This window comes from Molossus molossus, unplaced genomic scaffold (assembly GCF_014108415.1).
Source record: "Molossus molossus isolate mMolMol1 unplaced genomic scaffold, mMolMol1.p scaffold_m16_p_12, whole genome shotgun sequence".
Taxonomy (NCBI): Eukaryota; Metazoa; Chordata; class Mammalia; order Chiroptera; family Molossidae; genus Molossus; species Molossus molossus.
In genome coordinates, this window is record NW_023425347.1 from 14,217,936 (window position 1) to 14,244,364 (window position 26,429).

General features: G+C 38.3%; 1 protein-coding gene across 1 annotated transcript in view; it reads left to right on the plus strand.

Annotated features, from left to right (window-relative positions):
* OFCC1 (orofacial cleft 1 candidate 1) overlaps positions 1-26,429 on the plus strand; it is a 345,526-nt gene that overhangs the window by 244,024 nt on the left and 75,073 nt on the right. Inside the window, exons 17-19 of the mRNA XM_036255603.1 lie at positions 2,752-2,970; positions 4,993-5,245; positions 11,670-11,833. Coding sequence (XP_036111496.1) covers positions 2,752-2,970; positions 4,993-5,245; positions 11,670-11,833 — 636 coding nt within the window. The remainder of the gene's footprint in view (positions 1-2,751; positions 2,971-4,992; positions 5,246-11,669; positions 11,834-26,429) is intronic.

Below are 26,429 nucleotides of genomic sequence, written 5' to 3' on the forward strand. Positions count from 1 at the left end.
GGGTTTTGTGCATAAACATTTAAATTGCTAGTCATTGATGTCAATGGATATGAAAAGAACAGGAAATTTCCAAAGGTCAAAGAAGCTACTGTCTTTTCTGTTTTGCATCATTTGAGATTTTCCCGTTTTTTGCAAACAACACAATGCTAAATCTGTATTTGATTTTCTCTTCTCTTTGAAGAGGCAAAACAGTGACAGAATAATTAACTGAAGAGGAGATCATGCACAGAATATTTTGCTTTAGCAGTATAGAAAGTTCTGGGTTTCATTTCACATGATGGTAAACGTAGTTAGGTACTCTGGAATCCTTCTGTAGGAGAGTCAGTCCCAAGACAATATTGCTGTTGGTAAACCAAAGTCTCTTGGGGGCCTGTTTCCTGTGTAACTGTTCCTCATTTGTGTGATTGAAAAGCATGCTCAGTACAAAGACTGCACGTAGTTTTCATTTGGATGATGCGCTACACCTTCATGGCAAAACGCACGCAAGAACAACAAAAAGGAACTGTCCATGTCAGGTTTGGTGCCTCCTTAGTCCTGTGCGGACCAAAAGGGTGAAGTCCTGGGTTGAAATTCTATGCAGGATAGTGAGTTAATTTTTAACTTTCTGTTGTTGTTAGTTTTTTCTTTATTCCCCTCAGACTCTTGTTTCTATAATCTTCTCTTTCTCATAATACAATTTTCATCATATTTGATAGTCTTTAGAAAGAAATTAGTTTTTTTTTTTTTTTATGTAGAAAGAAGCATTGATGTGAGAGTGAAACATTGCTCAGCTACCTTCTGCACGCCCCCTACTGGGGATGGAGCTGGAAACCTGGGCATGCACCCCAACTGAGACTCGAACCAGAAACCAGGACAACACCCAACCAACTGAGCCACACTGGCCAGGGCAAGAGATGAGCTTTTATATGTAAAATCTGTCTATATGAATCTACCTAAAAATTCTATTTCAGTTATGTTCTCACACTGTCTCCACCAGCCATGGTGAGTAACTAAGTCACTGAACTATCTACTAAAGTACTACTCCTTCACTGGGAATATTTTTATCATCTGAACTATTTTGGGTTGAGAAATTTACCCAATTATTCTAGAGTATCTTTCAAGAACAGATTTAGAAGAGCTAATACAGAAATATGGCATCTGGTAATTATAAAGATTGATTACTACTTCAATAAAACCAACATTATTAAACTGATAGTGGTTTATACCAATGGTATTTACTGTTTTAATTAAATAACAAATATATGCCTAGCCGTGTTTATACTTTTTAAAAAATAAAAGGAACTACATAATCTTTTAGACATGTTTCTTGAGCTTGATGGAAGCCAGCCTATTTCCAAGTAGCTCTGGTAAATATAAGAAGAGGAGAAAGAGATAAGTAACAGATTGTGTGTTTCTCATTTGGAGGCAATAGCACAGGGTGAGCACTGATCAACTGTTTTTACTTCTGTTGACTTGGTCATTATATTGAGCCTGGGATCTGGGTGCCATTATCATGTTCCTTTTCCATATGAGAAAACTAAGGCAGAGAGAAGCATTGCAGCCATGCAGTCAGATTTCAGAACTTGCACTGTTAGTCACTAACCTATGGGAACTCGACTGTGTAGTCTCTGAACAAATTCTTGGGCCTGAGTGGAGAATGAGCTGTGACTCAGAAAATATCAGCATTGTGTTAAGAAATAAAAGATTGTTAAATTTTTAAGTTGATATAATTTTTGGTACATTAATAACTCATTTCAGTTTTTAAAATAGTTAACTTTTGCCAAGTTATATGCAAACAAATAAATCTAATCTTAAGGAGGGACTATTGTGGATAGATGAAATGAGTAAGAACATATTATAGATTTTAAGGATCAAAAAATAATTTTATTGTTTATAATAATTCATTTTCCCATTTCTTTTACAATTTTAATTGTTAAAAACTACACAAAATTTATCTTAACCATTTTTAAGTATGTAGTTCAGTGGTGTTAACCAATCTCCATAATGTTTTTATCTTGCAATCTGCAACTCTGTACCATTAAAAAATAATTTTATTTCTCCTCGTCTCATCCTCTGGCAACCACCATTCTTTCCAGTGTCAATGAATTTGACTACTCTAGGTACCTTCTAAGTGGAATTGTACAGTACTGGTCTTTTTGCAACTGGCTTATTTCACTTTGAATAATACACGTCAGATTTTCTCTCTTTTTAAAGCTGAATAATATTCCATTTGATGGACAGTTGGTTTGCTTCCACCTTTTGTCTATAGTGAATAATGCTGATATGAACATGGCTGTTCACATATCTGTTCAAGATTCTGCTTTGAATTATTTTGGATATGTAGTCAGAAGGGGTATTGCGGGAACATATGATAATATTTTAAAAAACTTGCAGACCCTCCATGTTGTTTTTCCATAGCAACTGCCCATTTTACCCTCCCACTCATAGTACACAAGAGTTCCAATTTTTCCACATCCTCATCAACGCTCGTTGTTTTCTGGCTTTTAAAGAAATTGTATACTAGCCATCCTAATTGTATTAGGAGCTACCTCACTGTGGTTTTGATTTGTATTTCTGTATCCATGGATCTTTATGTCCCCCTTTAGTTATCCATTATAAAGCAAAAATCAACATAAGTCATTTGAATCCTAAGTCTTTAAGAAATAATTTTATTCCATTTTACTTTCACTCTGTCTGTATTATTATCTCAGAAGATGTGACCTTTGGTTGTGCTTTAAGATCAGAAGTCACCTATTATTTCTTTGTTTGTAGCTGTCCTTCAGTTGCTGGCAGTACCGGGCCTGGAGAATTCTTCAAGCATCTCCATTTTGCACTGGGGTCGGTGTCTTCAGAACTTCAATTAGCTCAATGGCGAAGCCAGGCCTTCTGGTACATCATCCTGCTGATGGCCTCTCTCTGGTTCCTGAGGCTCTACCTGCACTACCTTAGCCAGTGGCTCTTCCTCCAGGCCATGTCAACCCCTGTTACAAAGTGAGTGCTCTCCCCTGCAAGCGAAAGGAATGCCTTTTCCTCTCGAAAGGCCAAACGAGTGTACAAAACTCCCCTTCCCTCCATTTACCATAAGACCTGAAGTGCAGGAATGATTTGAAAAGACAAAAATGTTTTTATCTAAGAGCAGAAATGTCTATTACAGTTATATTCACATCTTATGGGCCTATATATACAAATATATAACAGGTACATCAATATGTATTTAAACTTTGGCAGATTCAAATATGTTCTAATATCTGAGCAAAATTCAAAAAGGAGTTTAGCAACAATATTTTATTCTATTTTGATTTTATCAGAGTGACTTAGGCTAAAGTTATTTTAGAAGTAATGTAAGTATGATTTATCACCAATACTCAGAGAAGCAAAGACTGCTTTTTCTGCAAAATGATTGAATTCAAACAATTACCAAACTCAAGCCCAGGCAGCTCTCTGAGCCATTATCCTCTGGGAGCCGATGACACTTTAAAGGTTATCTCTCCATAAACATGATTCCATAGAACTATAAGTAGAGAAACAGATAGATATCAATGCTAGTGAAATTCATTTTCTCAAATGTAGATGGTACAGATAAAAATAAAGATGTGTGTACAGTTTCAATTAAGAAGACTACAAACAACTCTGGGATACTATGAAAAGGAGTATATCATCTATCCACACGTATGGTTTTTGATCCTTTAAAAAACTTAAATCACAAGTATCTGAATATTATAGAATATGCAAATTTATATATACTAAATAATTGTATCTTCAAGGGAGAATTTTTATACATAGATATTATTTCCTTCTTTTTTTCTCGCTTTCCTTTTTTTTTTCTTTCTTTCTTTCTTTTGTGTGAGGGTTTCCAAAGCAGAAAAAACAAATGTTATATGCTTGAACTAGTTGCTTTTCGCTACCGACTCTTTCATTTCTTCAGTAGAAAAGGACGCTCTATCGTTATTGGTTGTTAATAAAATAAAACTGCAAAAAAAAATCTTGACAGCGCAGTATATCCAATTTCTTAAGCAACAGAGGTATTGTAGGATGCTTTGCTGGCTATTGTCTACGGCTGCCAGCTTGAATCACACATCAGCTCCATGTCACATTGTAGTTATGAGACATGACAAAAACTATAGCAACAATAAGCATTTCTTCTTCTGTTTTAGGTTCTCTGCTAAGAAATGTACACACATTATTTGATATTCACAACAGCAGAGGAACCAAGCATAAAACTTCCTTAAAGCAAAGATTAGGAATGGATAAAATGCAGAACTCTTGTTAGTAGACAGCTGATAAGTAGAATCCACAAGCAGAATGAACTACAAAACAGCTTTACAAAGGCTGCAGTGTAGGGGAGGGAAAACCCAGAGTGTAATGAAGTCTCACTTTGGAGAGAAAGAAGGTATCAAAGCCTGGTCAAGGTTGCTTGAATTACTGGGCTCTGCATGGATTTAAACTGTAGGTCCTTAGATTGTGCCAAGTTGCCCCGTTTAGAACAACGAATATATTTGAAATTTTTCTCATTAGTGCTATTGATATTGTTGTATTTAGGAATCTATCTAGAGGAATCATAAGCAAAATGAATCAGCAATGTTAAAACTCTGAAGAATTATTCAATTTATTAGTATTCTAATTTATTAGCAATGGACCCATTAGTAAGTCTGCTGGTATATTTTGCATTTAAAATAACCCACCAGTGAGTGTGTGTGAACTACAGGAAAGTTCTCAGTCTCTAGAACTATCTGCTCAATGGATACAACTAATATTCTTTTTTCTGGTTGCATATGACACAAGAGCAATAAACAAGGTAGAATTTGCCTTTTCCTTGAAAGTGAGCTGTTAAGGTGGTACTAAGGGGTCAGAAAAAGATGAAGACTCCTAACACTTTACTTTGGATTACTAACAAGTTTCAAGTTTTGTATATTAAAAAAAAATTTTTAAGTATATAATTCTTTTAATTGTTTTCTACACCTGCGATTTTCTATAATTTCTCTTTGTACATATATTGGCTTTGTTTTTCCACAGATTCCAGTTTTCCCCTCTCACGGTTGAGCTTTGCTACCCATCTTCATCACTTCAAATCAGTGAAGAGTTGCTCGTGGTTGTGTCGGGGCCTTTAATGCTGAACGCAATGATACTTCCCTTGGTTCTGATCAGATGGGGCTGTCAGCTGCTTTTTGCTGACTGCCCTGACGCCTTGTCAAAGTTAATCATTGCCATGGGACTATGGACAGTTCTGGACCCATTGGCAGTGTTTCTAGTGGATACTGTCCTGGGGGTAAGTCAAGTAAAATAATTGGAATATGAGTCCTTGACATAGAATTTAGCTTTAGTGCATGAATCAGTTGACATGGAAGTTTCCATAATCATGCCCAGTTCAATATTTATCCTACCGTGAAGTTTTAAAGTTTTTCCTCGCAATAAAAATTTTAGATGTCTAATATAATCAATTTAAGTGCAATTTTAACTATCTTTTTTTTTTTATCCTCACCCAAGGATATTTTTCCATTTTTTGTACAGATAGAGTGGGAGAGAGAGAGAGGAAGGGAGAGAGAGAGAGAAACATCGACGTGAAGGGACACATCGAGTGGCTGCCACCCGCACAACCAACCAGGGCCGGGGACAAACTGCAACCGAAGTACGTCCCCTTAGTGGGAACCGAACCCAGGTCTCTCCGGACCGCAGGCCGATGCTCTAACCGCTGAGCCAAACTGGCCAGGGCAATTTTAACGATCTTAAATGAAAACTTGCTAAACAAGTAGGAGGTAATGTTGGATATGAAGTGCAGGCTAGTTGGCGCATTTTCAAAGAAACTTTATTTTGTCACTTTTTGTTGGTAACTATTTTTAATATTATAGATTTTTATAGTAAAACTTTAGAAAAAAATTAACCATACAGTAGTTCCTTTAATTATTTACGTTATTTATTTGCTTTGGGAGGTAATACTAATTCTTCTATAATAAATATACTGAAGAAGAATAAAAGCTTTTTAAACATTTCTAAGTAATAATAATTTTTTAAAAATTACTCTATAGGCATTTATTTAGACTTTTGGATGCTTATAAAATTACAAGAACAGTATTTTCACCCTACAATATATTGTTTAAAGATTTCATGATTATGGATGATGTACTAGAGTACATGATGATGTATAAACAACAATAATAATGATTCTAATATTTGAAGAACACTTTTAATTTTTCAAGCACCTTGACACTATTTGATTATGTATTTACACCACCACTGTGAGCTGGTGGGACAGCATCCTTCTGATTTTACAACTGAAGAACTTGGTCACAAAGAATTGCATGATTTGTCGGGCTATACAGCCAGCATACACCACCACTAGGGCTAGAACCAGGATTTGTGAATTCCAAGCCTGTTTTTTTCCGTTATACTAAAATCTCTACTTTAAAGTTTGACTCAATATATTGCATTGTGAAATCAAATGTATGTTATTCCTGATATCAATATTTGATTACAACAAAATATTTAATTTACTAATGAATGTTGGGACTACAATTTGAGGCAAACTTGATGTAAATATTAATATAAATTTAGTGCCACCCCCAAATCTCTTGTTGCTTTGAATTTGCAAGGCCTAGCATTTCCTAGTGAGTGTTACCGGTTTGGGTGAGTCTGGAGTAGGACCTAATAATTTTCATTTCTAATAAGTTCCCTGATGACACTGACATAGTTGTTGGTCCAGGGACCATGGTTTCCAGAAGTACTGACATCATAGGCAAGATCTGGCAAATATGCTGGGAGGACCTAGAATTGCCAGTGTAGCTTGGAAGGGCCAAAGCTTAGCAAGGCAGCGCTCAGTGGGGACACTTGACTGTCCTGCCTATTAACAACCACACAAAACCTGACATTTGTTTACTTTGTCTAGTTTCACCGAAGTTGGTAAACACCTTAGATCAAGTGATCAAGCAAAAAATTAAAAATATTAACCCATAATGGAATAATTCAAGCCAAAAAAATACTTTAATTTGGAGTTGTCATATTTTCAAGCCATTTCAATAGGCAAAGAGAAAGGAAATCTGAATTTTAACTAAATTTTTGTACTGTAGATCTGGCTATGAAATATAGCTCCAAGCAAGAGAGCAGATGGATACTATAAATAAATCAAAATGATCAAATATTTATAAAATTATCTTAATCCATGAAATAATATTCCATAACTGGTATATTTCTGCTTTTAAGAAGAAAAGGAAATGTTTTACAACTGATATATCTATAGACTGTATTCATTGTGCCAAGCAGATCATAGTGATGGACTGAATACTTGTTAACTGTATTTCAAATGGATTCTACCATTAATTATATGCTTTTAGAACTAAAGACCAAATTGCTTCCAAATTGCATTCATGAGGCTATTGTCCTGGGTGCTGGGGTGAGCAGCTCAGAGCAGCAAAGCCTGCTGCTGTTTTTATTTCTACCTCTCGGGCCACAATGTTCTAGAGCAGAGCATCTCTGACGTTAATGTGGTGTAGTCACCTGGGAATGTTAAAATGCAAATTCTGATTCAGTAGGTGGGGCCTGAGATTCTGTATTTTAACAGATTCATAAGGGATGCTGGTTCCATAGACCAGACCACACTCTGACAAGGTGCTAGATGCTTTACTGAGAAGGTTTCTCTCTCCCTTTGCTGTTGGCTAGGCTGGGCTTTCACTTCCTAAGGGTTTCTGGGCTGCTCTTGAAGAGACTGAAGTCCTTGATGCCCCGGGTCCATTAATGGCTTTTTAAAAGTTTTGTGGGAGGATTCTGACTGCTTATTCTGAGTGGATTGACCTCTGCTAGAAATGCTTAGAAACTGGAGAGAAATGAGATGGTTGGCTCTTCAATCCTGTAGATCATTTAACATTGTCGAAGTGAATTAAAAGCAGTGAGCTACCAGAGTATCTAATTTCTAGTTCCACTGCTAGGAACTAGAGGTACAGCCCAGTGTCAAGGAAAGCTTATCAGTGTTTGGAAGGCTGACTTGTTTTCATGTTCTAGCCCATGAGCATACACTGCAGCCCCAGTACCACTGGACATATTGATGACAAGACAGAAGAGGGAGCTTTGTCAGTTAGAAGTGGATATGTTTTCTAGTCCATCTCTCAATTTCCTCACCTGTGGATTAGCCTCATTCTGATTGAATGGATTAAGCTGGAGCCAACCGGGTTTCGTTCTCATTCCTACTTCTCTCAGCCTCTAGGATAGTGAGGAGGAGAGGTGCCATCTGGGTTTGTCGAGCTGGAGATGAAGAGAAATGCCGTCTGCATTCTGGTGGGCTCAGATCCCATGGCACCTCGTGGTTCCTGGCAGAGGCCTGCTGTGCATACTGAGCAGGCAGGGTGCTAGTCTGACTCTCTTGCAACACCACATGTAAAGCTGGCCCTTACGATCTTCTGAGATCTCCCCATAAGGAATGGCTTCCTTATTTCACTCAGGCCCCCCCTGAGAGATTAGTGGCTGAGTGGTCCACTCTATCAAAGGCAACTGAAAAAAATGAGCAGCCCCAATTTACTCTGGGGCCTCTGATGTAGTATATAGGAAAGCAGCCTCTAGCATGGCCATCTCAGAACCAGTTTAGAGGTCTGCAACTGATGGAAGCTGACTTGGATGCTAATAGTTGAGTATAGCACCCACGTCTCTCTCTACTCAGAACGAAAAGCTGAAAGCTCATTTCCAATCGGAACAATTATTGACTCTCCAATTCGGATCCATCATGTCTCATTGCAGATGACATCTACGCTTGCTGTCTTTAATATCATCTAACGCTGCATATAATCCACAGGTCTGCAGCACTGGAGTCCACAGTTGGACATCCCACGAATTCATCAAAATGTGTATGTGAACATACTTTGCAGTAACTTAACAGCACATTGCATTTTAAGAAGTACTGCTCTAGCCCTGGCCGGTTTGGCTCAGCGGTTCGAGCGTCGGCCTGCGGTCCTGAGAGACCCGGGTTCGGTTCCCGCTAAGGGCGCGTGCCTCGGTTGCAGTTTGTCCCCAGTCCTGGTCGGTTGTGCGGGTGACAACCACTCGATGTGTTCCTTTCACATCGATGTTTCTCTCTCTCTCTCTGTTCCTCTCTCTCCCTCCCACTCTACCTGGACAAAAAATGAAAAAATGTCCTCGGGTGAGGATAAAAAAAAAAGAAGAAGTACTGCTCTAAAGCAACAGTTCTCAAAGTGAGGTTCTTGGGCCAACAGTGGTAGTTTCACCTGGAACATAATAGAAATGCAACTTTGCAGGCTCTGAAACAAATCCACTGAGTCAAAAAATCTGAAAAGGGGTTCAGCCTCTGGGAAGGGCTATGTGTTTTAACAAGCTGAGGACCACCTGTGTTTGATCCAGGTCAGCTCATCAAAAGAGATACTACCTAATTATGTATTGATATTTTTTGTTTTAAATTGATTTTTCTCATGGCATCCTAAAAGATGTGGCAGGTGGAATTATTTGAGGTCAAAGCATTGAGTGGTTGTTGATGTTTCTAATAACTCTTCACCAGTCTCTCACTTTGCTGGCCCAGAGGTTGGCATTCCCCAACCCCCACTGATGCTGCTATGTTCAAAGTTCCTTAGAGTTTATAGTTTCCTTCCCTGCCGGTGTCCTGATGTAGATAAAAAGTAGAGGAAACTTTTCTATTGAATGTTTTAATCGAGCAGCATGTATGTATTTACTCTATGCACCCTGCACAGGATTTTAAAAGATACTGAATGAATATAGCATTGTTCCTACCTGCAATGTAGATAGGGAGATATGAATAACAGCCAAGAACAAAGATCAAACAAAGGTAGAATGCAAGCATTTTCTTTCAACAAATATTTCTTGAGAATCCATTAGGAGTGATTGTAAAGTAAAAGAAAGAGCACAGATTTAGAGTTAGGGGAGTTGGGTTCTGGTCCCAGCTCTGCCATTTGTCAGCTCTGTAATGTTGGATAAATCAGTTAACCTCTCCAGTCTTCAGTTTCCTTATACGCATCATCAAAGTAGTAATACCTACAAATATTAACACCTACCTTACTTATTTCACTGCATTGTTGGAAGAATCAAATGAGAGAGCAACTGAGTATAAACTAAAAAAAATCTAAGCACCATACATATGAACTCAAAGGAAGAAATATAAGGATTATAATGAAGTGATGACTAATGCTTTGTAGATAATGCAAGATGTAACAGACCCAATGGCCCAGGTAGGACCTTATAATCTAGTTAGGGAATCAAAATATACACACAAAAGGTATAGTATGGGCAGTGTGTGATAAATGTCATCGGGGGCCACCTGGTGCATTCCCTACCATCTTTCAGATCTTTGTTCAAATGATACTTTTATACTTTTCTTCATAATATTATCCTCTAATATACCCCATATATTATTTAATCTTACTTATATTCTTATCCTCTTGCCCTCACCCCACCAGACACTTAAGTGTAAGGTCCAAGAAGGTAAAGCTTTTGTCTTATTTTATTCACTCTTTTATCTTTAGAGCTTAATGACGCAGAATGGGCATTCAATACAATACACGTGTGCCAAAGGAATGATTAGTATCTATTGATTAGATGATGTTATGAGCATTGAACACATATCATTTTGTTTGTTTGTTTGACTGATGAATCCCATGCCTATTATTTTTCCCTTAAACAATAGCAGAAAAGTAAGATCTGAAATAGGAGAAATCCATGACAACCCTTGCAGATCTGCTACCTAAAATCCTAGCAACAGGCTCACATTTTGCGAGTTAGACCAGTTAACAAGTACAGATGTAAACAGAAAGTTTTGGTGAGGTGAGGAAAAGAGCAGTAGTTCAGAGTAGGAGCATCTAAATACTGATCACTGCCCAATCACTGAAGGGTATGTTGGTGTAGGGAAAATACAAAGTAATCTCTCTAGGCTTCTGTCTTAACCTATTTGTGTGTGATTTATATTAGCTATTTTTGAACATGCCCTTTTAAACGACATTTATATAATTATCAGTTTAAAAAGTAAAGAAATCCTTCCTTCTCTCTTAATTGGAGAAAAAAATATTGTCCTATACATTTGCATCGCATATTACTTCCACTTGATACCATAAGAGTCATAAATCACGTTCATATTTTACAGAACTCAGAGGTCAAAGACATCCTGTGACAATGCTTTAGTTTCATAGCATTTTGTATTTGTTTTTAAAAACCTCATGGCCTTGAATTTATTTCAAACCCAACACAGAATCTGCTTTTTCTTGCCTAAAATAAGGACTTACTGTTAAATTGACCTAATGTAAACTTTGATTTTCAAACCCATGGTAAATAGCCTGTTAACGTTTTTATAGGTTTCTAAAATAAGCCATCTATTTTATGCATAAGAGTAATTAAATTCTTCTCGAATTGGCTATAAGAAGACAGGAATCTTTCCATCACCATGTTCAGTTTCTTCATATCTTGTGTTCATTAAATTCAGAAGTTAATAGTACATAAATAAAAGATGGTGTTTACTCCAGGAATTGCAAACAGTATGCATGTATTTAAAAGCTTATAGGAACAGTGAGGAAAAAATTGGTAAACCAACCATGCAAATCCAGTCTTTTTCTTTTCCTTTGTGATCATCAAATTTAATTTAATTAAAAAAACAAATCATGGTATCCTATGGTTTTTATGAATTTAAATTAACCTAACTTGATGATTAGTGTCTCCATCCTTACTTTTTTTAAACTTATGTTTCCTTTTGCCAGCGGCTCACACCTGCTGGGGAGGGTCCCGTGGCTGACGCGGCAAAGCTCTACTGGGCGTTTGTGAGAACCACACAATCGGGAGCTCTTGGTGTGATGCTCACGGTGCTAATTGACATTCTCCTGGTCATCATTTCTTCTTTGATCTTATATTTGTACTGTCTCAGGTAAGGTGCTTCAGTATTTTTGTTCTTTTGAGTGTTCAGCCTCTCGTCGTGCTGTTACACGCTCAGGGTAGGTATGAGAACATGGTTAAAGTCGAGAAGTCAGAACCCTGTCTGCTGAAGAAGAAATCTTCTTGGTTGTATGTCACAACTGTCATGAAGACCAGAAAAGAAAGTTTTTTTTTAACTTTTGGAGAAATGTTTTTTGATAATAGAGAAAGCGAATTTTGCTGTAAATGTGTTTGCTCTATACTTTTTTCTTCCACCCAGAGACCAACAGAAAATAAAAATAATCCCTTGAAATCCAATGACATTCTGGAAATGTTTTGAGAAGCTTGTCTAAAATTTTCTTTTTCTCCTCTTTCCAACCCACTTCCTTCCCACTCTCCCACCCTTCACAATATCACCGATAGAAGAATCATCCTTTAGCGTTGATCCTGAATATCATAAAGCTTGGTTTGCCAGGTCTTTGATTTAGCAAGCAATGTATCTTCTGAAGAAAAGCAAGAAAAACAACAAATACAAGGCAGTATAGAAAAATAAAAGGACGTCTTTTCTCCCTGTTGATGGTTTCCTTTGCTGGGCAGAAGCTTTTTGGTTGATATAGTCCCACTTGTCCAATTTTGGTTTTGGTGTCTGTACTTTTTAAAAGCCATTTTTATATCTATGACATAATTGCCAACACCAATGCCATGAAGCTTTCTCCCTATGATTTCGTATAGAAATTTTAAAGTTTGAGGTCTTATATTTAAGTCTTTAATACATTTCATGCATGACCATATATGTACATATATGGGAATTCTAAAAGAAAGAGGAATATTGAAAACACCCAAGCAAGGGAGGGTAGGTGGTTGTTCCAGGTCTGTGAAGACACAGGTAGAACACATGTGAACACAAACCTTGAATTTAGGAAAAAGATCTTGTTTCTTGATGTGATAAGAAAAGAAACTAGGGTGAATGCAAATGCATGGAGGTTCCTGGCAGGGAGCTGAGGGGGTTCACATATGATAGCCATTATTATTTTCTATGCAGTAGGAGGTGAACTAACTCCTCAACTCCTCCTTCAGTAGACAGAAGAGGCCCTTCCATAGCTGCAGTAAAATTGTCTGATTCTTTGAGGGATGTATGTTGTCTCAGCACAAGCTTGCTTTATATTTTAACATGTCCCGGCCACTGCATGTCATCTTTCCACAGCATTTACTTTCCTAGGAAAGGGAAGGAAGTCTTCCATGATCATTCAGTTTTCGTTTCACTACTAACTTGTTGTATGGCCCTAGGCAAGGATGCTCATTGGGTAGATGTTCAGGCATTTTCTTGTGTATCATGATAAAGATAACACATATGTTTAGATCTTATAAGTGGTTCTACATGAATCATTATTATTTTAAATGACTAGAATTTCCCAGAAAAGAATTTCTTCTTTATTTTAAAGAAATAAAATAATATATCATGTAGTTTAGAATTTTGTAGGGTTAAAAAGGATCAGATATTATGTATCATTTATTTCCACATCAATACATCTCTTTTCCCTTAAAATAAGGTGAATGCTTACAACTACGATTTTCTTTGTCCAAGGTCTACATTTTTATTATCAAGATAACTTGTGAAGTATGAAAAAGCTTAGAATGTACGCATTAAAAAACTAGATTTTAATCTTTTGCTACCTAAAACAAATAGTTGTGTCTTAAAAAGAAACAGAAACATTAAATTTCTATGGGGAAATGTGGGCAGGAGGAGCAGGAAGTGTTATAACGAATGGAGAGCTGATCAAAGAAAAAGCAAAGATAGATAGAGTTTCTGGACATCATAGAGAATGAACCTGAAAAAAATCCAGGGTGTATGAAAAAGTTTTGTTCGCTCTTTCAATCTAGCTTCTGACTGTCTTCCAGGCTTAAACTATCCTATTCAGCACAGACATGCTCAGTAACCAGTAGCACCTTGTGCTTGTATTTTAGAAGCAGATGCTCTTAAGATTATTTTGGATAATAATAGAATTACAGTGATCTCCCACAGAGAAAATACCTGTGTTTTCCCTATCAATAAATAAAGTCACTCTGATATGTCCCCTGAAAAAAAAATCTCTTTACTGATGTTTGCAAAATATCTTTTTCTGAAATACTAGAGAGCTAGGCAGCTCAGTTCTTCCATGAAGACTGCACTGCCCTTATTGGACGTATCTGGTTAATGCAGTAGGGTTTTGCTTTGGTATACGAGTAGGCAGAGACATGAAAATCATAAGAACTTAGTGATAAATGCCAATGTGGATTTGTGTGTGTGGACTGATGTAGGTTAGCATCTTAATCCAAATGTTAAAGCGACAATTCTGACTCTTTCTGGGCTCTTGGATCAGAGCCGTCAAACACGTGCTAGCATCGTTGGAGTACAGAGGTGAAGTCTGTTGTTCAGGCTGTTAACAGAGCACTTTGTCTAGCTCTGAGCACTGGGCGCTCCCCATTATGGGGATAGGCTGTACAAGCTCCAGCTTGGCCACTACTGAGTTTGGCTGATTGGGTCTGATTCCTCCAGGAACCTGTATAATTTTCTGTTGAAGGGTTTCTACTGGAAAAACTTTCCCACAGCTGTATCAGGAGAGCTGACTGGCATGCTAGTTCCTTGCCTCTGTTCAAGGAGGTTTTTTAGCTGGGTGTAATTATTTGGACTGAATTATATAGGCTTTAAAAAAGCATTAACATTGTTAATGATTTTCCTTCTTATAGGAAAAATATATGTTGTTATAAAAAACTGAAGTAAAAACCACCAATAATCTTACCATCTAGACAAAATATTACTAAACTTTTGGGTAAATTTATTTCATACTTTTTCTCATGTATATTTATTTTTACAAAGTTGAATTCATACTGTAAGTATAACTTTATCTGTTGATTTTACACTTAATATTATGTGATAAATATTTTCAAATTTTTTACTTCATGAACATTTAATGCCTACATAATATTTTATACAATATAAGCAGTATTAAATATTTAAATATTTCTTTATTCTTGGACAATAGATTGTTTCTCATTTTTGTACATCTTATAAATAATTCTGATGAACATCTTAAGACTCAGGGGCTTGTTCATATTTTAAATTATTCTTTGACTGGTGTCCTAGACACCCAGAAATACTGGGTTAGAGAGTGTGATATTTCTTTTTTTTTTCCTCACCCGAGGACACTTTTTCATTCTTTGTTCAGATAGAGCAGGAGAGAGAGAGAGAGAGAGAGAAACATCGACGTGAAAGGGACACATCGAGTGGCTGCCACCCGCACGACCAACCAGGGCCAGGGACAAACTGCAACCGAAGTACGTGCCCTTAGCGGGAACCGAACCCGGGTCTCTCCGGACCGCAGGCCGACGCTCTAACCACTGAGCCAAACCAGCCAGGGCGAGAGTGTGATATTTCTAAGACACTGGGTAACTATCGCAAAATTGTTTTTTAGAGAAGTTGGGTTTACACTTCCACAGCAATGCATGAGTGAACCTACGAACCATGTTCACATCATGATCTAATGTCAGGCATCTCATTCTTCTCCAGCTGCGTATTTCTTGGTGTATGGTAATTAAACATTCCTAATATGCTTGCCATTCATTTGTGTTTTCTCTTTGTGAATTGCCTTCTCAACGTCCTTTGCCTTTCTTTCTATAGAGTAGTCAAATGTTCTTCCACTGAGTTATGTGATTTATATACATATGTATTAACCTGTTGTATTTAAGACATTTGCTTTATTTTATAATTGCATTTAAATGTTTTTTTATTTAAAAATGCATATTTATAATTCATATACAGTAAAATATTTTGATCATTTTTATGACATTTAAATATCTCTTAAATTTAGAAAAATCTCCCCTCGTTCAGAAATTTTACAACTATTTACTTCTATTTTTATAGTTTCTAGTTTTTTGCTTGATCTGCTATATAAGCCATGTAGCATTCATTTGATGTGGATAGTGTCAAGATCTAAATGAGAAACTTTTTTCTTTTTAATCCTCAGCTGAGAGACATTGATGTGATGTGTGAGACAAACATTGATTTGTTGCCTCCTGCACGTGCCCTAACTGGTGACCAGACCTGAGCGTAGGTCTGTGCCCCGACTGGGAGTGACCCAGTGGCCGTTTGGTGTACCAGATGATGCTCCAGCTGACTGAGCCACACCCACCAGGGCAGGAATCCCTTTATCTTTTATTTTACTTTTTATTCTTCTTTGAGTTGGTATTACCTTTAAATATTAACTGTTTTGCCATTTTGTCTTACTGGATTTTATTTTAAGTCATTTTAATGCATCAGCTATGTTTCCAGTGTGATGAACAAAGCTTCTCTTTTCTAGAGCTTCTTTTAAAAAATGTACCTTTTTACCAGCTACTATAGATGGCCGTCTACAGGCACTGGGAAGCACTGTGAGGTGGTCTCCACCTCTCCTGCTGTTTGCTTTGTGCTTGGACTTGCAGCGTTCCTCAGATCCCTCGAGTAGAGCTTTGGTTGAAGTGATATGGATCCTTTAACTCTTTTTTTGGTACATAAAATATTTTTTTATTGTTGACGGTATTACAGATGTCACCATTTCCCCCACTCTGTGCCCCCGTCTATCCATGGTCCTTTAACTCTGAATTTTTTTTTTTTTTTTTTTTTTTATCCTCCCCAGAGGATATTTTTCCATTTTTTGTACAGATAGAGTGGGAGGGAGAGAGAGGAAGGGAGAGAGAGAGAGAAACATCGACGTGAAGGGACACATCGAGTGGCTGTCACCCGCACAACCAACCAGGGCCGGGGACAAACTGCAACCGAAGTACGTGCCCTTAGCGGGAACCGAACCCGGGTCTCTCCGGACCGCAGGCCGATGCTCTAACCGCTGAGCCAAACTGGCCAGGGCTAACTCTGAATTTTTTATCTGAATAATCCAAAATATCTACAGGCTCTTACAGATTTCTCCACAATATACAGAGAATGAGAACTCACTATTTAAATGTCTGATTTGTTTAAGCTTTTTCATTCCTGGAAGCTGTACACATGTCTAAAAGAATGTACTCCAGTTAATTAGTTGTGGGGGTGCTGATGCCTTCTTAATCACTGACTTAATAGTTTCAAATAGCCTTATACATTTTAGCTGCTGTCATTTATTACTTAGAAAAATTAATTTAGATTAAAATAATTTAAAGGCAGGTTTTGATGAGAATATTATGAGCATATTCATTGTCTTGGGAATATGTATCAGATAATCAAAGATTTTCCATTTTCTGAATCAATCTCCTTTACAATGATCCTTACTAAAGGCAAAATATTATTTATCATGTAGAGGAAAAATTCTAGAAGCTATCTAATTAATATAGAGTTAAGCAACTTTCATCTTCCCTGAAATTGTCACCTACTTGTGGCACTCTGTACCCTGAGAGGCAGCAGTGAACTGTGCACGTTATGACATGTGTCTGCAGGAACAGACCTGTTTAAAAGATTTGGATGTTGCATTGTGGCAGCTCCAGTAACCAAATACTTGTAACCAAAATAGCTGATTGCTGTGGGTGTAGATAAATTCACCGATTAGTCATTTGCCAAAACTTCATCAGTATCTCCTGACTGTTCCTCAGACCCTAAGCGCTCTGGTGTGGGCAGCTGACTATGTGCTGAGCCCCTCTCTTCTTTTCTTCAGGAAATAGAGGGATCTACTTCTACTCCAATTATCCCAACCTGTAGATGCAAGATAAACGGACCATTCCTTAACATGATGTTCTCTTAAAAAGATAAACTAAAAGCAGGTCAGTTAAGGATGAATTGCTAAATTGGTCATTTGATGAATTGACTTTTGGTACATTAGTCTGCTTCCAATACCTTTAGGATAAAAGACTAAAATATAGTCTACTGGAACTTCTATTTATTTTATTTCTTTATTATCATTTTTTAATTAATGAATTAATTTATTTTTGTTACAGATGTTTCTACTTTTCCCCCCTCTGTCCCCCCCCGTCCCCAGCTTTGTTGTCCATGTCCACTGTTCATGCACACATGCATATAAGTTCTGTGGTTTATATCTCCCCCTCCACCACCTCTGCTGGGGATTGTCAGGCCCCCACTTCCATGTCTCTGGGACTACCCCATTCCTCTGACTGTTATGTTCATTATATTCCACAAATAAGTGAGATCATGTGATATTTGTTTTTCTCTGTTTGGCTTGTTTCACTTAGGATAATACTTTCCAGATCCCTCCATATCATCTCAAAGGATAAGAGATCTTTCTTTCTTACAGCTGCATAGGACTCCATTGTGTATATGTACCACAGCTTTTTGATCCATTCATTTACTGGTGGACATTTGGCTGTTTCCAGATCTTAGCTATTGTAAATAGTGCTGCTATAAACATGGAGGTACATATATTCTTTCTGATTGGTGTTTCAGGCTTCTTAGGGTATATTTCTAGAAGTGGGATGACTGGGTCAAATGGCAGTTCAATTTTTAATTTTTTGAGGTAACACCATATTGTTTTCCATAGTGGCTGTACCAGTCTGCATTCTCACCAGCAGTGTACTAGAGTCCCCTTTTCTCCACACCCTCGCCAACACTTGTTGTTTGATGATTTGTTGATGGCAGCCATTCTGACAGGTGTGAGGTGATACCTCATTGTTGTTTTAATTTGCATCTCCCTGATGATTAGTGATGTTGAGCATTTCTTCATATGATTCGTAGCCATTTGTATGTCCTGTTTGGAGAGGTGTCTATTTAGTTCCTCTGCCCATTTTTTAATTGAATTCTTTGTCTTCCTTCTGTTGAGTTGTGTGAGCACTCTATATATATTGGAAATTAACCCCTTATCTGATATATCATTGGCAATTATGCTCTCTCATACAGTGGGTTGCCATTCCATTTTGATGATTGTATCTTTTGCTGTGCGGAAACTTTTTAGTTTGATGTAGTCCCATGTGTTCATTTTCTTCTGTGTTTGTGTTGCCTTAGGTGATGTATCAGTGAAAATTCTGCTGCGTATGATGTCTGAATTTTTGTTGCCTATAGTTTCTTCTAGGATTTTTATGGATTCATGAGTGACATTTAATTCTTTTATCCATTTTTAGTTTATTCTTGTGTATGGTGTAAGTAGATGGTCTAGTTTCATTTTTCTGCATGTAGCTGTCCAATTTTCCCAAAAACATTTTTTAAAAAGGCTGTCTTACTCCACTGTATGCTCTTGCCCCCTTTGTCAAATATTAATTGAGCATAATGTCTTGGGTCCATTCCTGGGTTCTCTATTCTGTTCCATTGATCCATCTTCTTGTTCTTGTGCCAGTACCAGGCTGTTTTGATTACAGTGGCTTTGTAGTATAACCTGAAATCTGATAATGTGATCCCTCCTACTTAGTTCTTCTTTTTCAAGATTGCTGTGGCTTTTCGAGGTCTTCTTTGGTTCCATATGAACTTTTGAAGTATTTGTTCTAGTTATGTGAAGTATGTTGTTGGTATTTTGATGGGAATTGCATTAAATCTATAGATTGCTTTAGGTAGTATGGACATCTTAATGATGTTGATTCTTTCAATCCATGAACAAGGTATGTGCTTCCACTTTTTTATATCTTCCTCCGTTTCTTTTTTCAATGAACTGTAGTTTTCTGTGAATAGGTTCTTTATTTCTTTGGTTAAGTTTATTCCTAGATATCTTAATTTTTTTGCTGCGATAATAAATGGGATATTTTTTTTAGTTTCTCTCTGTGTGAGTTCTTCATTGGTGTATAAGTATGCTGTCGATTTCTTGACATTAATTTTGTATCCTGCTACTTTGCCAAATTCATTTGTTAAGTCTAGTAAAATTTTGAAGGAGTCTTTGGGGTTTTCTATATATAGTATTCTGTCATCTGCGAATAATGATAGTTTAACTTCCTCCTTTCCAATTTGGATACCTTTTATTTTTTCTTTCTGTCTGATTGCTGTGGCTTAGACTTCCAGTACTATGTTAAATAAGAGTGGCGAAAGTGGGCATCCTTGTCTTGTTCCTGTTCTTAAGGGAAATGCTTTTAGTTTTTGCCCATTGAGTATGATGTTGGCTGTAGGTCTTTCACATATGGCCTTTATTATGTCGAGTTATGATCCTTCTATTCCCAGATTGCTTAGCATTTTTATCAGAAATGGGTGCTGGATTTTGTTGAATGCTTTTTCAGCATCTATTGATATGATCATAATTGTTCATTTTGTTTATGTGGTGTATCACATTTATTGATTTGTGAATATTGTACCAGTCTTGCATCCCTGGGATGATTCCCACTTGGTCATAGTGAATAATTTTTTTGATGTGTTGCTGGATTTGATTGTCTATTATTTTGTTCAGGATTTTGGCATCTATGTTCATCAGGCATATTGGCCCGTAGTTTTCTTTCTTTGTAGTGTCTTTTTCTGGTTTTGGAATTAGAATTTTGCTGGCCTCATAAAATGAGTTTGGAAGTCTTCCTTCTTTTTGACTTTTTTGAAATAGTTTGAAATGAATAAGTACTAGTTCTTTTTTGAATGTTCGGTGAAATTCCCCCATGAAGCCGTCCAGGCCCAGGCTTTTGTTTGCTGGGAGAGTCTTGATTTACATCTTCAATTTCTTTTGTTGTTATTGGTCTGTTCAAGTGTTCAATTTCTTTTGTTGTTATTGGTCTGTTCAAGTGTTCTATCTCTTCCCGTTCAGTTTTGAGAGACTATGTGTTTCTAGAAATTTGTCCATTTTGCTTAGATTGTCGAATTTGTTGTTGTATAATTGTTCATAATATTTGTTCACAATTCTTTGTATTTCTGTGGTGTCAGTTATTATTTCTCCTCTTTCATTTCTGATTTTGTGTCTTTGGGTACTCTCTCTTTGTTTCTTGGTGAGTCTAGCTAAGGGTCCATCAATTTGTTTATCTTTTCAAAGAACCAGCTCTTTGTTTCATTGATCCTTTGTATTGTTTTTTGGTCTCCATGTCATTTATTTCGGCTCTGATCTTTACTGTTTTCTTCCTTATAGTTGCTCTGGGGTTTTCTTTTTGTTTGCTTTCTATTTCTTTAAATAGTGAGGTTAGATAGTCCATTAGAAATTTTTCTTGTTTCTTGAGGTAGGTCTGTAGTGCTATGAACTTCCCTTTCAGAACCGCTTTTGCTGCATCGTATAGATTTTGTGTTGTCGTGTGTTCATTTTCATTGGTTTCCATTTTCATTGGTTTAATATATTCCCTTAGCCTTTTTTTGTCTGGTTTCCAGGAAGTTTTTAATTTCTTCCTTGATCTCCATGGTAACCCACTGATTGTTCAATAACATGCTATTTAGCCTCCACATTTTGAAATGTCTTTGCATGTTCTTGTTGCAATTGATTTCTAGTTTCATGTCATTGTGATCTGAGAAGATGCTTAATATGATTTCACTCTTCTTGAACTTGTAGAGACTTAGTTTGTGCCCTAACATGTGGTCTGTCTTTGAAAATGTCCCATATGCACCTGCGAAGAATGTGAATTCTGCAGTTTTGTGGTGTAATTCTCTGTAGATATCTTTTAAATCCATTTGATCTAGTGTTTATTAGAGTCTGTGTTTTCTTGTTAATTTTTTGTCTAGATGATCTGTCCGATGATGTCAGCGGGTTGTTGAAGTCCCCTGGTATGATTGTATTGCTGTTGATTTCTCCTTTGAAGTCCTCCAGAAGATTTTTAATATATTTTGGTTGTCCTATATTGGGTGCATATATGTTCATCAAGGTTATATCTTCCTGTTGGATAGATCTTTTCAATATTATGTAGTGGCCTTCTTTGTCTCTAGTTATAGCTTTTTATTTTTTAATCTACTCTAGCAGATATGAGTATTGGTACACCAGCTCTTTTTTTTGGCTTTTCGTTTGCTTGAAAAACTTTTTTTTAATCCCTTCACTTTCAACCTATGTGAGTCTTTTGTTGTGAGGTGGGTCTCTTGTAAACAACATAAATGTGAATCATGCTTTCTTATCCAGTCAACTACTCTGTGTCTTTTTACTGGAGCATTCAAATCATTCACATTTAAGGTGATAATTGATATGTACTTTTTTATTGCCATTTTTGTTTAGTGTGGTTCTATTTTTCTTCCTATTTCTTCTACTAATTACAGCCGTCATTTTAGCATATCTTGCAGTGCTGGTTTAGTGTTAATATATTCCCTTAGCCTTCTCTTGTCTGGAAAGCTCCTTATTTGACCTTCTATTTTGAATGATAGCCTTGCTGGATAGAGTAGTCTTGGATTCAGATTCTTGTTTTTCATGACCTTGAATACTTCATGCCACTCCCTTCTGGCCTATTGTGTTGCTGTTGAGAAGTCAACTGAGATCCTTATGGGGTTTCCTTTGTAGGTCACCTGTTGTTTATCTCTTGCTCCTTTTAGGATTCTCACTTTGTCTTTAATTTTTGGCATTTTAATTACTATGTGTCTTGGTGTGGGCCTATTTGGGTTCTTCTTACTTGGGGCTCTCTGTGCTTCTTGAACTTGAATGCCTTCCTCCTTCACCTAGTTAGGAAAGTTTTCTGTCACTATTTCTGCAAATATATTCTCTAACCCTTGCCCATTTTCTTCCCCTTTCGGGATTCCTATAATGTGAATGTTATTACATTTCCAGTTTTCCCACATTTCTCTTAAGCTATCTTCCTGTTTTTTCATTGTATTTTACTTTTGATTTTCTGATTGATTGATTTTTTTTTCTACCCTGTCTTCTAAATCACTGATCTCATCCTCAGCTTTCTGTATTTTGCTGATTAGTCCTTCCAATGGGTTCTTAATTTCTGCTATGTCATTCTTCATATCCATTTGGTTGGTTTTCAGTGTTTCTATATGTTTACTCATGGTGCTGATGTCCTTCCTCATGCTGTTGAGCTTCCTCAAGATCATGGCTCTGAAGTCTATGTCTGATAATTTGCTTAGCTGCATTTCATTTATCTCATCTCGATCGAGTTCTCTTGTTCTTTCATTTGGGATTTGTTTCTTTGTTTTGCCATTTTGGCTACCTCAGTGGAATTTGGAGCCTGCCAAATGTTTCCTGTGGGTGTTGGTGTTCTGCTGTTTGGGGCTCCCTTTACTGGGTTTGGATGAGCCTGCGTGGGCCCAAGTTAAACACCACTGTCAAGTCTTACTTTCCTGGGTAGATTTGCAAGCCCAGGAAAGGTTCATTTATCTTCTACCTTTTTCCTGGTAGCTAGTAGTCTCAGTTATTCAGTGCCTTGGACTGTAGCCCTGATATTCTGCATAAGAGGATTTCAGGAGGGAGGAATGGATGCTGCTTGTTAATGAGCCTCAATTTGCATTTTTTGCCTCACCTCAGAAAGGCTGAATCTCTGAGGGGAGAAGGAGCACACTGGCCACCATCCTTTGTGGCCGCAAGTCAGCAAAAACTCTGAGTGCCCTCCAAATCCTGGTTGTCCCCATAGAGTTCCAGCCCAGTCTACCCTCTCTCTGCTGGAGCTCCAGGTGAGTGGCTGTGGCTATTTTAGCACTCTGTTCTGGTTCTCTGCACTGTGGAGCGGCTTGGTCTTTATTCTCTGAGGGCACTGCTCACAGCTAAGACTGCTGCTGTCCATGGGCTCCCAGCCTGCCACCCTCTTGCACCTCCACAGATCCTACCAGTGTACCTGGTTATATGTTCCTGTCCTGCTGCTTTTTTTCTGAGGATTTGTCTTTATTTTATTTTTAATTCCCGTCTCGTCTTGGGAGATTGTCTGTGTAGCTTCCATTCACTTTGCCTTTATTTTCACATCCTCTATGCCTATCTTGTGCACAGCTGTGTCACACAGGCCTCTCTGGTGCCCCCACACCCTGTAGGTCCCGCGGGTAAGTAGATGGCACATTCCTTGGACCTGGCTCTATGCCTGTGTTATGGTTTGCTGGGTCTCACAGGCCTCTCTGGTGCTTCAGCACCCCGCAGGTCTCGAGGGTAACTGGATCGCACAATCCCTACTGAGTGGCACAGGTCTCTCTGGTGCCCCCACATCCTGCTTGTCCCGTGGGCAGGCAGCTGGATGGCACCAGTCCCTTTAGGGCTCAGGCTTCCCAAGGCTCTTGAGAGCTGCTAGACCGCATAGGCCTCTGTGGAACCTCAGGGCCCGCTGCTGGTGACTGGGGAGTGCTGCTGCCCTGGGGGGCTCAACTCCTGCTCAGCTTTTGCTGTAGTTTTGGGGGATGGGTCTCAGCTGCTGGTCTGTGCTTCTGTTGCCTGGGGATGGATATCTGCTCCCCAGCCTCTGTTGCTGGGGGTATATCTTGACTCTGATCGGGCTGCTACTATGGGGGATGGTGCTGGGCTCCTGGCTGTCTGCAGCTTCCACAACCAGCACTTTGGGAGCTCCACTACTGTGCACTGGTCTGTGTTGACACAGAGTGTCCACTGGTCCGATGGTGCCAGGTGTGCTGGTAGGCTCAGGATGCTGGGCCCTAGTCACTCCCACTGTCTCCTCCCAGGGAAGACCCAGGATCTTCCAAAATGGTAGGACCTCCCCATGGCTCAGGGAGAAGCGCCCTGAAGGGCTGCTTACTGTGGTAGCTGGCTGCTCCGTCCACAGCACAGGAACCTTCTGCTCAGTGGCTCTGCACTGCTTGGGTTTGGTCGTCCACCTTCATGTCCCCTCACACTCTCTCACACACTTTCTCACTCTCACACACCCACCCTCCCTCAGGCCCGTCGCCATCTTCCGGGGTGGAATTTCTATTTTTAACACAAAATTGTGGGAAACTGGGCATGTGAGTTTGGACCAATGGTAAGCACACGCCAGGAATGTATGTACCTGGATGAGGCAACAATGTAGTCTTATTGGAACAGTCCAAATCCCTGGCTTGAGCTTGTGTGGGGACCCTGGCCTGAGAAATTGTCCTTTCCACTTCCATGTGAGTAGTGGATCCGACAGCACAGTTAATATGCAGGAGCTGCATCGATCCCCACTCCTCTCGGCCGATGTTAGGTATGACCTACCAGCTCTTCCTGAGCAATTTTTATCATGCTTATCACTATAATAATTGAACAAACAAATAACCAAACAAAAAGAATAATTATTTTGGTTTGCTGCCACAAGCCAGTGAGGGTTACATGTATTTTAAATATTATATAAGTAGTCAAATCATAATAAAAACAAACACACAGAGGCAAAATTACCTGAAATGCTGCACTAAGGATGAAAGACAAGGTTGTTGACTCTAGAAGTCACCATTCTCTTTCCCAGGAAAGTGCCTAGCACCCAATAGACACACAGCTAATCTTTGTTGAATTAAAAACATGAATGAATAAAAGACGCACCTTGTTCAAGATGAAGACGCACCTTGTCTTTCAAATAAAATATGGATCGCAGTTCATTTTGAACTCGCTGCTGGACTCTGATGAAGAAGCGTGAGAAGATGTAAACACACCTCTCGTGTGCTAATTTGACTTATCAAAGTGATCAGAATAGGCTTTTCGTTTGAATCCTTGAGCAACAGCCAACTTTAAAAAATTACAATGCAATGTGGAAGGAGAAGTTTAAAAAGGTTGCAGTGATGTACAAAGCGGGGGGAATGTAAAACATTTAGGCACTCTGTGTAAAAAGTCCCAAGGACCTGGGGAGATGATAAATGCATCAGAGATGCAGAATGCTCTCTTGACCAAGTCTCTGCTCCGACTTGGTACTTGGAAATCTCAGTTTCACTATCCCCAACCTCCATATTCTCCCTCCCTCCACAAGTAGTCTTCTCTGGGATGCTCTGGTAGGTGGGCTAAAGGAGGCCTGGGTGCCAGACTGCAGATGGGCTCCTAGTGATCCTGGTCCCACTGCGCAGGAGCTGTCACTGCAGCGGCACAAGTGATGGAAGGTGCCTCCACCTTCAGTTTGGGCTACGAGCTTAAACAGCACGTACTTTGCCATTGAAACGGACCATGAGACCAGGAGCTCTAACTAGCACCATGCTTTCCCAGGGGCTGAGCTTTCACAGATGAGCTTGACTTGACTGCCACAGTTCCAGTTCACCTTCCTTTCATAGTTTGGGTTCCCCCAGTAACACCAATCTACTACCTAACCTGAGTCAGTACCCACATGGGATGCAAAACTGAACCTTGTGGATTAGAAACACATAGATTCCTAATTCTAACTAAGATATTATTGGCTCTCACAAGTCTCTTAGAGTCTCCAAACATAGGTTCAAAAAAAACTTTCAAGATTACACAGTATTCTTAATATATTTTTTTTTTTCAGTTACTGAATAGTAATTTCTGTCATTTCTGCCATTTCCTGAGCACTTACTATGTGACCAACCCTGGTTTGAATACAGTATATAGATTACTTAACTTAATCCACACAACAAAACTGTGATACAGGGCCTATTAATATCATCTCCTTTAACAGATGAAGAAAGCAAGCAAGCCTTAGAGACTTTAAGTAACTTGCCTGAGATTGCACAAGAGGCCAGGGGGCTCATCTGATATTCTCATGCAGTCTTTGCAACTCTAAAAACTGAAATATTACTTGTATATCCTATTTAAAACATTTAAAAAACTAGATTACTTAAAATTCACATTTGAGTTTAATTTTTCCTAATGAATGAGTATGATGTGTTGGTTCCAAATCTGGATTAAAGGCAGTCAGACCTGGCATGAATCCTCTCTGTCACTAACTATTACCTTTGGCAATAGTTTTACCTC